Source organism: Harmonia axyridis, chromosome 5 (genome assembly GCF_914767665.1).
Source record: "Harmonia axyridis chromosome 5, icHarAxyr1.1, whole genome shotgun sequence".
Lineage (NCBI taxonomy): Eukaryota > Metazoa > Arthropoda > Insecta > Coleoptera > Coccinellidae > Harmonia > Harmonia axyridis.
In genome coordinates this window covers 6718801-6730931 of record NC_059505.1, presented here as the reverse complement: position 1 = coordinate 6730931, position 12131 = coordinate 6718801, and the positions used below count along the sequence as shown (strand labels likewise).

The following is a 12131-nucleotide window of genomic DNA, read 5'->3' as shown; positions in this document are numbered from 1 at the left end:
TTCTAGAAATTAGTTTACTTCTCAAATAAATTATGGCAGTTTTCTCACTTTCAAAAAGTTCCTTATTGAATTGGGTACAATACCACACAAAAATGTAGGTAAAATAAGTTGGAGCACAAACTAACTATTGAATTTTAAAAGGTTTAAAGAAAAATTTTAATTTTATTTGATTTGCATTCATAACATTGAAAAATTTAAAATATGAGCAAAAGCTAATACGAAAATATTAGCAGTGATAAATTAATGTGTTGTGAATAGAAAGCAACCAGAAATAGTTTAGTATATACAATTTATTTTTTATATATCTATATATTGGACGCAAATAACCTTCTCTTCAACAAAACAAGCATAGTGTAAGAAATACATTAAATATTATATTTACCTAAACATAATAAATATTTCAAACATAAAAATCGCCACAAGTTAATAGTAAATTTTATATCATAAAAAGATTCACAAGAATAATTGAATAGTTTTATAACTTAGAAAAGTAACAAATCACGATTCAAACTATAAAATTAAGTACATTGTATTGAAATTCAATCAACAATAAATATATACACATCTTTTACAGAATAAAGGCTCACTGTAGATGTAGAAAATATTAAGAATAGAGAAGTCCAACATAGGCTTTACAATTATCAACCCAGTGTAGATTGGAATTTTGTTTAATCCAAAAACTATGGTTAGAAAATAGAAATATTGAATAAAAAGAATATATCTACATATTTGTATTCAGAATAGATTTGAAATATTTATACAGGAGTGTTGATACTTGTGCCTAATTAATTTATTGGAAAAAAAATCTAAACCATTCCTTTCCAATCTACACCCAGTAATGATCAACAATTCATCAAATTAATATGAAAATTAGTGATCTATCCATATTTTTGTCAAACCCAGATGTCGGATGGAAAGTTATTAACTTCTGTGTGATCTTGGACAGGTTTACCATCACTTGTATAACTTAAACGAATTCTCATCTTCAAAACAGCCTGTAATTGAATAATAAGAAATATTACTAACTACTACTTATGATAAAAAGCAAATTTTTTCTCTACAATCAGAAATCAAAATCTTCATATTCATATATCCCGCCTAATTTATTTGAATGTGATAAAATGAATTCAGAAGTGAAAGATCACTAAACTGTATCTTATTAAAACCTAATGGATAGGTATTTCAAGAAGAAAAACCTAAAATTTTCAAATATCTCGTGAAATTAACAAAATGTGAAAAAACTGTTAATCAAAATTAACCAACTTATTCTATTTCCACATTTTGAAAAGTGGAAATAACGGGTGTTTTCTTTCAAGGTATATAACTTTAAGTTGGCATTACTGTTCAAGATGGTGACCGACTTAACAGCTGTCAAGTGATTTATTCTCAGTTTGGTTTGGCAATTCATCATGAATAGACTCACGCCTGAACAACGCTTGCAAATAGTGCAATTTTATTTCGAAAATAATGGTTCTGCGCGGAATACGTATCGCGCACTAAGTCCATTTTATTTTGTTTAGCGATGAAGCGCACTTCTGGTTGAATGGCTACGTCAACAAACAAAACTGCCGCATTTGGAGTGAAGCTTATCCTCAAGTGTATGTCGAAACACCGTTACATCCAGAAAAACTGACTGTTTGGTGCGCTTTATGGGCTGGTGGAATCATTGGTCCGTACTTCTTCAAAAACGATGATGACCAGAACGTTACAGTCAATGGTGATCGGTATAGACCCATGATTAATAACTTTTTCATTCCTGAATTGAACAACCATGATGTCCAGTAGCTGTGGTTCCAACAAGACGGCGCAACATGTCACACAGCTCGTGCCACAATCGATTTATTGAAAGACACGTTTGGTGACCGCCTAATTTCACGTTTTGGACCTGTGAATTGGCCTCCAAGATCTTGATTTGACACCGCTAGACTACTTTCTGTGGGGCTATGTAAAGTCATTGGTCTATGCGGATAAGTCACAAACCCTTGACCATTTGGAAGACAACATTCGCCGTGTTATTGCCGGCCACAAATGTTGGAAAAAGTCATCGAAAATTGGACGTCGAGATTGGACTACATCCGAGCCAGCCGTGGCGGTCATATCCCAGAAATCATATTTAAAATGTAATGCCACAAGATTATCTTGCGGATGAATAAAATTCATGTCAATCGAATAATCCATCGTTGTTTTATTGCAATTTAAAGTTCTATAGCTCTAAAAAAAACACCCTTTATAACATAATTTCAAGTAGAATGAATCAAGATAGAGTCGATCAATGTTTAGTAAATTTTTAAACTTGCATCTGTTCTGAATAATCAAATCATCTAATGAAGTAATTTTTCAATATTAATTTTTTTAAAGATAGCTTTAGAAGAATAAAATGTAACTATACTAAAACTACTGTTGAAAGTGTTTTTATTTACTTTTCAAGTCTTATTGAAATCAATATGCTTCCATTTATTTTTTTGAACGACATCTACACACAGAAATTAAAGGAATTGAAATCCATCCTACCTGATTTTGATTGTTGATTTTCAAAACTTGGGTAATTTGACCATTTGGTTGCATCACAGTTCCAGAAGGGGGCAAAATATTGAAACGGAATGTCTGCAAATACATAAGTTTTGGAATAACTCTCATCTTTGTCGCAGTTTCACTTACCTTAGGAACAGCTGCTTCAAATAGAAAATCAGTCATTGTAGATAAGGTATAGTTTGTTGCTGTCACATTAATAGTTAACATGTCAGTGTCTGGCATTTTCTCTAAAGTAAATACTATTTTTAGACCATCTTTATCATAAGCTATCAAGGTAGGCACATTATTTTCTGAAAATGAATTCAATGGCTGCAGTGTGCTTTATTCTAAATAAAAGTTACTTATACAGGGTGACCCATTTCAGAAGACCCATCTGAAATAAGTCCTTGGAAAGATCATGGATCAACAAAAGTTTCAAATAAAAGTTTCTCAAAATTCAAGGGATATCAAACGTGACCTTGGAATTTGATTTCAAGGTCAAGTTTTTTTAATATACATTTTTCGTTGCAGTATCTCATTCTTCATAAAAAACCAGGAACATTTTTTGATCTCTTTCGTTTGTGGGATCAAATGAATCGCTGTGGGAATATGAAGTGTTTTACTGTTGGGATGAGAATCTTCTATGCACAAACTACTGAGCATATTTGAAGAAGTGAGATAGAGAAACAAATAAATCAAAGATAAATTCTTTAAAATTCAGAAAATAAACTAGTTTTATTATTGAACATTTTCACACGGAATAAAAAATAATTGATTATGTGAAAAATAACTTCGAAATACTACTTTATCATCTTAAGCATATCTCTGGCGAAATTCATTTTAGGGAAAAAACTGAGGAGACGAAAAAAAGGAAGAAAAAAGAAAGACGAAATGTTTATAGTTCTTCAAGAAGATTAATATTATGGAAAGAAGAAAAATGTATACTCCCTATCAAACAAATCCAGTTGACCTTGATATAAAACTACAAGGTCACACTGAATGTCTGCATTCGATAACCATTTTTTTATTCAGGATCTTCGCTATGAGTTATTTCAGTGGATTTGCTAAAAATGGGTCACCCTGTAATAGTATATTTCAAAACAAGTTGCAGAATGGGCTCATATTCCTACACGAATGTGAAATTCGAAAACGAGCGACGAAGGAGCGAGTGTTGGAATTGCCTTCTGCAATGCAAGTTTTGTGAAATATTGTTGAAATTCAATGAAAAATTCATATTATATATCCTAGTGACTTTTGTATTGTATCTTGGCAGTTGGTGTAACTGTTACGAAAATTGACAGATTACGGAATTTGAATATGAATCGTAAATTTCGAATTTTGAAATAATTTACAATTACGCATTAAATTCGTGAATTATGTCTGACAAAATCGATTCAACACCACCAGAATTAAGAGAGATTGCGAATAATGTTGCAAATCATTTCACTGTATCCAAATTATATTATATTGACAATTATTGACATTTGTTGAAATTTGATAGGATTGAAAGTCAGAAGAGACAACCACAAAACGAAAAATATAACTGAAAACGATGCTGTAATGAGTTCATTACAGCACTGTTTTTAGAACTATAATGAACTCATTACGATACTGAAATAGAGAAAATAAATTATTCAAACTATTTTTCGACTCACCATTAACCCTATTATTACTGAGAAGATCCTCATTGAGGAAATTGGAATTCTGATTGTTTAGGATCGGTAAAGAACTAGTGTTGTTATTTTCTAATATGAAGTTGACGGCTGTGTTGGGAGTGGTAGTAATTGGTGGTACAGGAGTATCCAAACCACCGAGAAGATCCAAGAGATCTTGATTGTTAGTGCTCTGTATGGGCTGGGCGTTCAACATATTAGACTGAATATCTGTCAGCGGATCTGAAGCCCCGAGGAGGTCCAATAAAACGTTCTAGATCGAAGAAAAAGATTAAAATTCAATTCAACGAAAGAAGGGTGATTGTGAAATTTAGTTCAATTAACAATTTACCGATTCATTCTTTATAATATTACGCTGCGGACTAGGTTCTTCAGATCTTGGCTCCTCCTCCAGGTCACCATTTGTCCTACTATCGCTCTGTCTTATAAGTTCCATTGGAGGCATTCTTTCCAAAAGGGATGCCCTCAAATGTGTGTACTTGCCAAAAAGCTGTGAATATTCAACACCTCTTTGTTGAAGTTCGATATGCAAGCTCGAACAAAATGAACTTATAATCTGCTGAATTTTACTGAAAAAAAATAATTTATGACAAAAATATATAAAAAAAAACCCGTATCACACTAGGCCTTTTTCTGAGCCTTACAGTATGTGATTGAAATGAGCATGCCTACAGGTCTATTTTTGACACTTGAATAAAGTGTGGAATTTAACCGCACTTTTCCCTCTGAAATGTCAAAATGCAGGTCAACCAACATATCTTTTATCTGATTAACATGAATAAGGATGAACTGTGTTTATAAGTGATGCTTTTTGTTGTTCACATCATATTTTGTTGCTTGAATAGGTGTATTAGTACAGAAAACTTAACCTCAGAAAATCTTCAAGGTTTGCAGCTGTGAAACAAGCGTCTAAAGAGCACCTGTCAGAAATAAGCCCATAAATAGGAGATAAAATAGACACAAGAAAAGACCTAGTGTAAAATGGGGTTAACGTTTCAACTTACTCTGTGGTACTCTGAAAACGTGTACTGAGTTTTGTTAGAGACATCAAAGCATACTGCTTGGTTGTAGGGCTACTTTGAGGAGACCACAACACTCTTTGGTAGATGTCAATAACGTCTTCTTCAGCAGGAGGTGTAGAACCATCTTCATCAGCTTCAGCTTGTAAGAGAAGATCACCATACTCTCCGATTGCCCAAAGAGCCACTTGGGTCAAAGGTTGTTTATCCATTAGATCGTGTGACAAAGCTTTGTACAATTGGAGGGACATATATGATTGCTGATTTGTACTCTCGGATATCAGTTGAATTGTTGAAGCGATAACATCGTCTCTTATATAATTCCCGGCCTAGAAAATAAACCATAAGAAACACATTTACAGAAGTCTAAATTTCCTTTGAGTAATCGCAAATAGACAAACAATTAGTTGAGTTACATACTCAGAGTAATAAACATAGATAGAGGGAACATATGTCATTTTCAGTAAGCAAATTTTGTCTCCAACATGAACTACCAAATTTGACATGAAGAGCGCGGAAATGAAAACATATCAGTAATACGATATTTCACTCAATTCGCGAGTTTCCTTACGAAGAACGCACTTCTTAAGCCCCATAGTGAATCAACGTTTTATATTTACTCAAAATATATTGAAATAAATACCTTAATATATCAGTAATTCAAAAAAACAAACTTCAAACGCGACAAACGACGTGAAACAACCTATGACACTAGGAGAGGAAAAGTTACCAAACCTTGGATTTGAGCAGGTAGATACAGGAAATAATAAATATTCTGCTTATTATAAATTCGAAAATTAAGAAAAATATCGGATTCCAAATATTCAAATTTGCATATTTAATCAGGAATCACTCAAATAAATATATTTCATTCAATATAATATACATTCATAACGATATAGTAAAATTGTGGATTTGAAAATATATCACAATCCGACAACGTGATCTAATCATGTTGGGGACATGTGAAAATTGCATATACTTCCTCTATCTATGTTTATGTGAAGGGCTTGACAAAGACAGATTATCAGAACTGAATATATGGCTCGTATTTTCTACACTTTAAATCTTAGGTGCAAAGCTCTCTTATACAAGGTGTCTCAAAAAAAAGTTGATATTTGTTTAGTTTACTGCATGAAGGCAAAGATTCGATACCTTAAACATATAGTTATACCTAGATCTTTGTTGTAGAAACCTGTACAAATCAATGAAAAAAGTACTAGTACTGATTTTTCTTAGTTTGAGAGTACTGCAATACAACTGACATTGAAGCATAAGCAACTTTATATCTTTCTCTTGTTTGAATTAATTCTTGATTAATTGGTCTGGTTTGTTTTCCCCCACGATTTTGTGTCAAATATGTTCATAAATCTTCTCTTTGAGAGGTTTAGTTCTCTTCAACCAAAATTCAATGTATATATCCATAAAACTTTTGATTACTTTATATACAATTCGAAAATTAAAACACTCACCCCACAAAGTACTTTCAACAGAGTATCCAGATGCCACCTTTTATTAGGTGCAAATCTCTCAGCCGCTAAAACAATATTCGACGAACAAGGCGCCTTGAACTCGGGATCTGCTTTCTCAAGAAATGTTACCAATTCCTTCATCATCGTTTTGATATTTTGAGAATTGACCAGAGCAAAAGAAAGTTCCATGGCCCTTCTACGAATTGAAACGTCCGGGTCCTTCAGACACTCTAAGATTGTAGTTCGATGTCTCTGTACTGCCGAAGTATCGACGTGTACAGTGCGTAAAAGAGTGTTCAGGGCGACGTAACGGATGTTCTTATCATTGTTTAGAAGGAAACGACCCAATATATTCACAGCCAGAACCTAAAAAAAATCAATGTTTGAAATCACCAATTATTTGAAAATTTTGAAATTATTTAAGAATCCGAAGCACTAAACCTCTGAAGAAAATGTGAGGAAAGCTCTGACATGAAGTCAGGAGCTTTGGAGACCACATATTTACCTGTATACAGTAATGTGGTCTCCAAGGATTGAATTAAACTCACCCTAAGACCACTTTCAGATTTGATATCCATTATTGATAAAACAGTCTCGTACAAAATAGTGTTCCCCACATTTTTGCTGGTTTCTGTATTCGTGGCAACCTGTGCCAAAATATCGTTCATTGCTTCAGAAGCATCGACATCATTGCGACCCAGGACTCTCAGAAGTTTCAAAATTTTAACCTGAAAATCGAACAGCTTGACACATTTCAAGCAATATAGAAAGTTAACGTACTTGTAAAAATGGATCACTTATTCCAGAAACATCGTGGTCTGGAGAATATCCAGCTAGTATGAGATTTTTCAAAATTCTCACCAAGTTTGGTACTACCTAAAATCAAAAACGATTCAATATGTAGATATGAACTCTGAAAAAAACTCACTTTTCTAAAATGATTCAAAGTGTCTGGACTATATTCACACATTTCAGTTATTAAAGTTACTCCTGTTATCAACACCCCTGTAAAAATAAAAAATATAATTTCTAAAACAGATTTGACAGGCAAGGCACAGTGAAAGAACGACAATCATGCACTCACAACAATAATAATCATCAACTCAACAGAAAAAAATCATTGCTATATAAAAATAAAAATAAATTTATTAATTGTTCAACAGTTCAGTTTTATAAGCACATGAACAATTATAAACAAAGATGTGTTTTCAATCAGGAAATGAATTAATTGAAAATTTTCAGTTGAATAATTCAGAGAGAATCTTCAAATAAGAAAACCAGAATTTCAGCCGTTGTAAAATGACAATAATAGATAATTAATAAAAATTAATTACCATGATTTTTTTCAGATAGCAAACTTCTAGTAGCTGGCAGGAATATTTCCATAAGCTCAGGAACACGTTTTATTATTCTGAAAGCACATAAGGCTGCTTTCTTCCTTACATAAGCATTAGGTGACTTCATTAATCTCTCTATTTCACCTGCTAAATCTCTGGCCATTTCAGGAGAAGCAATAGCTCCTAAGGTACATAACGCTAAACCAACCACAAATTGAGTTGTCGAATTTAAATCACTGAAAATAAAATGAAGAAAACTGATTTGTTACTACCTTTTTTTCTCAGCCATATGACTGAGAAGCAATAAACTTATTGTATTATAGCATTCGATAATCAAATTTTCTGTATCCCAAAAAAATTCACTTACTTTTTCAAACAGTTTGTAATAAGGAGATGTACATCCTGTCTTTCATCTAATAATAGCATAGCTCCCAAATAACCTATCCTTTTATCTGTGAATCTTGTACTTGCAATTAACTTTAAACACTCTAGTTGTCCAAAATGAGCAGGATAACCCAACATGTGAATGTATAAAAGTTTTGCAATATTCCTGCATCTGTAACAAAAATACATTGAAAAAAAAAGATTATTTAATATCCAGACAGATGAATTTCTCCATTTTATAGAGGATGTACTGCAAAATAAAATCATACCTCCATACTGTGTCTTCTTCTCGAAAAGTTGATCGAATATATGCACATTCCTTGTTAACCACACTCCTCTCCTCTGCTGCAGTTCGAGCAGCTCTAATCTGACGTATAAGATCCCTTAATCTCATAGGAGTGGGCATACGAACTGAAATAGAAGATGTAACATTGAATATCAAATGTTCAACTGAATTAAATAAAAACACAAGGGTTGAAGAACCTTGAAAAATAAAATTTAAAATAACTGGAAGCAACACACATTTGAAACGCCATAAAAGTACAACTGAAACTTACGAATAGTCTCATTATTGCTTAATTGCTCACAATAGACTTGGGCACCGATCATTCCAATAAGTTTACCTTACAAAGAATTGAATATATTCAAAATTGAAGTGGTGTAATACTAATTGAAGTTCAATGTATAATTGTGGGTTTTAAGTTTTCCTGGGTTCAAGGAAAATAAAAACTGTCACTTAACATTTATCAATATACTGAAATATTTCAGAAAATGAACAAGTTGATGAATTTAAGAATTTCTATGGTTATGAGATTAATACAAGTTGTGGTAACTTCATTTGTTTTTGTAAACAGATATGATTGTGTGAGTTAAAATTTTTATAGAACCTTACCCCTTTCAAAGGCTTCATTGACTACTTGCTTAATTGTAGCCATATTGAATGCTGGATTAAATCTGCAATAAAGATTTTATTAGATCCTGATAGATGTACATTTCAGTATTTTATTACCCATGCTCAGAGGCATTCATATCTGTATTTTGATATCACCACAGTAGAAGTAGATATGGTACAGCAAAATGTACAGGTTAGCAAAAAATCTGGTAAGCAAACAAATCACACGTCAGCTAGTGAAAATCACAGCAATTACGAAACCACAATATATTATTGAATTTTTTGAAAATAGAATCAAGCCACAAATGCATAAAGTACCCAATAATCACCTAGGATATTTCGTCAGGTGTCATAAGTGTAACGAATTGAATTAGCTTAATTATCGACCAGAAAATATTTCGTCACTTCATAAAAGTTGTCTTTTTTAGAATTATACACTCGATTCAAATCAAATATAATATTTTTTCATAAAACTCAACAATTTATTTATTTTCGACCATCCCCTACATTTGACAGCGGTTTGACTTTTTTAATGATGGTAGGCAAATATGGCGATCATGACGTCATCTGTTATGCCACATTCAAGAATTGCATGGATTACTGGATTGAAAAGAATTCTATACATCATTGGTTGAAGTGATTAATATTCAATAACAATTATCAGGGAATTTCCAATAGGCTAATGATTGAGTTCTTTGGAAGCGATGGAAGTTGACAAAACTAACACTCACAACAAAGCAACATAGAAAAACTCATTTGAATTTTTGAAATTTTACCTCCTGTTCAATTCTGGTGGTAGAACACTCCAATCAGTTTCATAGTAAGGATACATTACTTAGGTTTAATTGTATCGATGATATCCAAATTGATCTCAGATTTTGGATACCTACATTATTTTGATATCACAAATTATTGCCTTTATTTCATTCATGAGTAATACTCTACACCGCAACGGTTTGATAAGATTCTGATAAGTAGAGTAAATACGTCAGATTAGTCCTTACCTGATATGTTTGGAAGCTTTTGAAAAATGATAGATATGTGCTGTAAATTAGAAAAAATGTATATTTGCTTAACAGGTTGTTTAAATCTGTTTTTGCTACATATAGAATACAATATCCACATAACTCGAGATAGTAGAATGATGATTAATTGCATTTCCTCAAAATTTTTCAAACATAAATCAGAAGTGTTTGTTATCTTGCATGTTAAATAGCAATTTCCTTGATGAGCTCGTAATGATCCTCATATTAATATATTTTCCTATAAGACGCAGTAGAATGATTCCTCTGAATCATAAATTTAAAGATAACCTCTGGCTCATGTGAGCCAGCATTTTGTCTTCGTTGCTCCACTTGGCTAATTGAGCACCTTACGCCACATAAGAAAAATGCAAGATTTTTTTAAAATTTGGTAATTAGCCCACTATGCCCTGCTCAAAAACAAACAAGATTGTCGACCAAGGTTAGTCAACAGTACCCTAGATATTTTGGACACATTGCCAGGAGATCGGATGGAATGGAAAAGTTGATCATCGAAGGAAAAATCGAGGGAAAAAGACCTAGGGGACGCTCACCATCACGATGGATAGACCAACTTAAAACTCTAGCTGGGGAGAATATGCACGAAGCCGTTCATCATGCCCAAGATAGGGAGTCCTGGAAGCAGCTCGTTCAAAGAGTCGCGACATGATGTCACTACACCCTTACGAGGGTTAGATTAAGGGAGAGAGCCCTGCTCAACGTCACGACTCCAAGGTCCAAGAGCTTTGCGCTCTCTCTCCTCAAATACCTATACCTTCGTACCTCCTCCTCTGAGGCGTCGTCGGTATTGGCAGGCGAGTGTGTAGTGACTCTGTGCTTGCCCGAGAGATGGCGTCGTGGACTGTGCATGAAGGAAAACTGTTACGCACAACTTCATTGTGAGCGTTTCATCAATTTATGAGCGCTCATCAATTATTTGTCTGTATATTCTTCTACTTTTGAGCCAGGAATGGTCTCAAACGATAAGGTTTGCTTTGCCTCATCATCCATGACGTATCCGTCCTCGAATTGAGAATAGTAATTTTCACGAAGGAGCTTTATATTCGCTCTGAAAGCATTTTTTGCTCTCGTTGTTATGTTGAGGTAACAAGTAATTCAATTTAAGTGTGGCTCTGCCAAAGAACATATTTATGAACTAGGTACCTACAGTCCGATCTTAGGCCGGCCATCCACGTACAGTTGAAACTGTCAATTTCGACTGAACAGTTAAAACTGTCAGTTTCAACTGTGAACTGAGATGTGCACACATGAGCAGTTCAAAGCTTCAGTTTGTTTCATGATGGATTCGAGAAGGTCCGACGATCTGGCGGTCCTCGGTTTAATTTTTGCAATTTTACCAAGAATAAAGTAGAGAAAGCATAAACAGTGGTGCAAGCAGTGGCTACAAAAAAGAAATTTATCTTCACACATAAATTTATTGAGAGAATTAGGAGAAGAACCACTAGATTTTCTCAATTATTTACGCATGACTGAAACAGTGTACCAAAAATTACTATTGTTGGTTTCTCCTTTAATTGTGAAAAAAGATACAGTCATGAGAACTGCAATATCTCCACATGAAAGATTAGCTGCTACTCTGAGATTTTTAGCCACAGGACGCTCGTATGAGTGCCTGAAATTTTATACAAGAATATCTCCTCAAGCCCATTTCTTCCAACTTTTTCGCCAGTCTGCTGTATGCCGCATCTTTTTTGGCGCGATCGTGATAATCAGCCGATGTCACTTGCCATAAACAAGGTTCCGACCTTAACCTGGTTATGTTTACGCGACATTGTGATGCGCACCCTTGCTCGATACGAA

General features: G+C 33.6%; 1 protein-coding gene across 6 annotated transcripts; it reads right to left on the bottom strand.

Annotated features, from left to right (window-relative positions):
• Positions 1-272: 272 nt before the first annotated feature.
• LOC123680675 (AP-1 complex subunit gamma-1) lies at positions 273-10235 on the bottom strand. Of its 6 annotated transcripts, none has more exons than XM_045618688.1 (16): positions 10065-10083; positions 9406-9494; positions 9289-9350; positions 8666-8807; positions 8380-8568; positions 8010-8248; positions 7604-7680; positions 7456-7551; positions 7224-7403; positions 6676-7041; positions 5189-5532; positions 4516-4753; positions 4167-4437; positions 2659-2822; positions 2512-2604; positions 273-995 (listed from the first exon to the last, which is right to left on the bottom strand). In XM_045618688.1, exons 2-16 carry the CDS (start codon positions 9423-9425, stop codon positions 894-896), a joined length of 2583 nt encoding a protein of 860 aa, XP_045474644.1. In that variant the 5' UTR covers positions 9426-9494; positions 10065-10083; the 3' UTR covers positions 273-893. The 6 variants fall into 6 exon arrangements, with proteins under 6 accessions (XP_045474644.1, XP_045474641.1, XP_045474640.1 ...); XM_045618685.1 differs by lacking the exon at positions 10065-10083 and adding an exon at positions 9618-9838; XM_045618684.1 differs by lacking the exon at positions 9406-9494 and having other exon boundaries at positions 10065-10235.
• Between the last annotated feature and the right edge of the window lie 1896 nt (positions 10236-12131).

Bases quoted from the DNA above. Each gene is read 5' to 3' on its own strand.
- LOC123680675 (XM_045618684.1), bottom strand. From the start codon at position 10,120: ATGTATCCTTACTATGAAACTGATTGGAGTGTTCTACCACCAGAATTG. The intron at 7,042-7,223 runs GTGAGTTTAATT...GATTTTTTTTAG, and splicing joins AATCTGAAAGTGGTCTTAGG to GTTCTGGCTGTGAATATATT. The intron at 4,754-5,188 runs GTAAGTTGAAAC...ATTTTTTTTCAG, and splicing joins CGTTTTCAGAGTACCACAGA to TAAAATTCAGCAGATTATAA.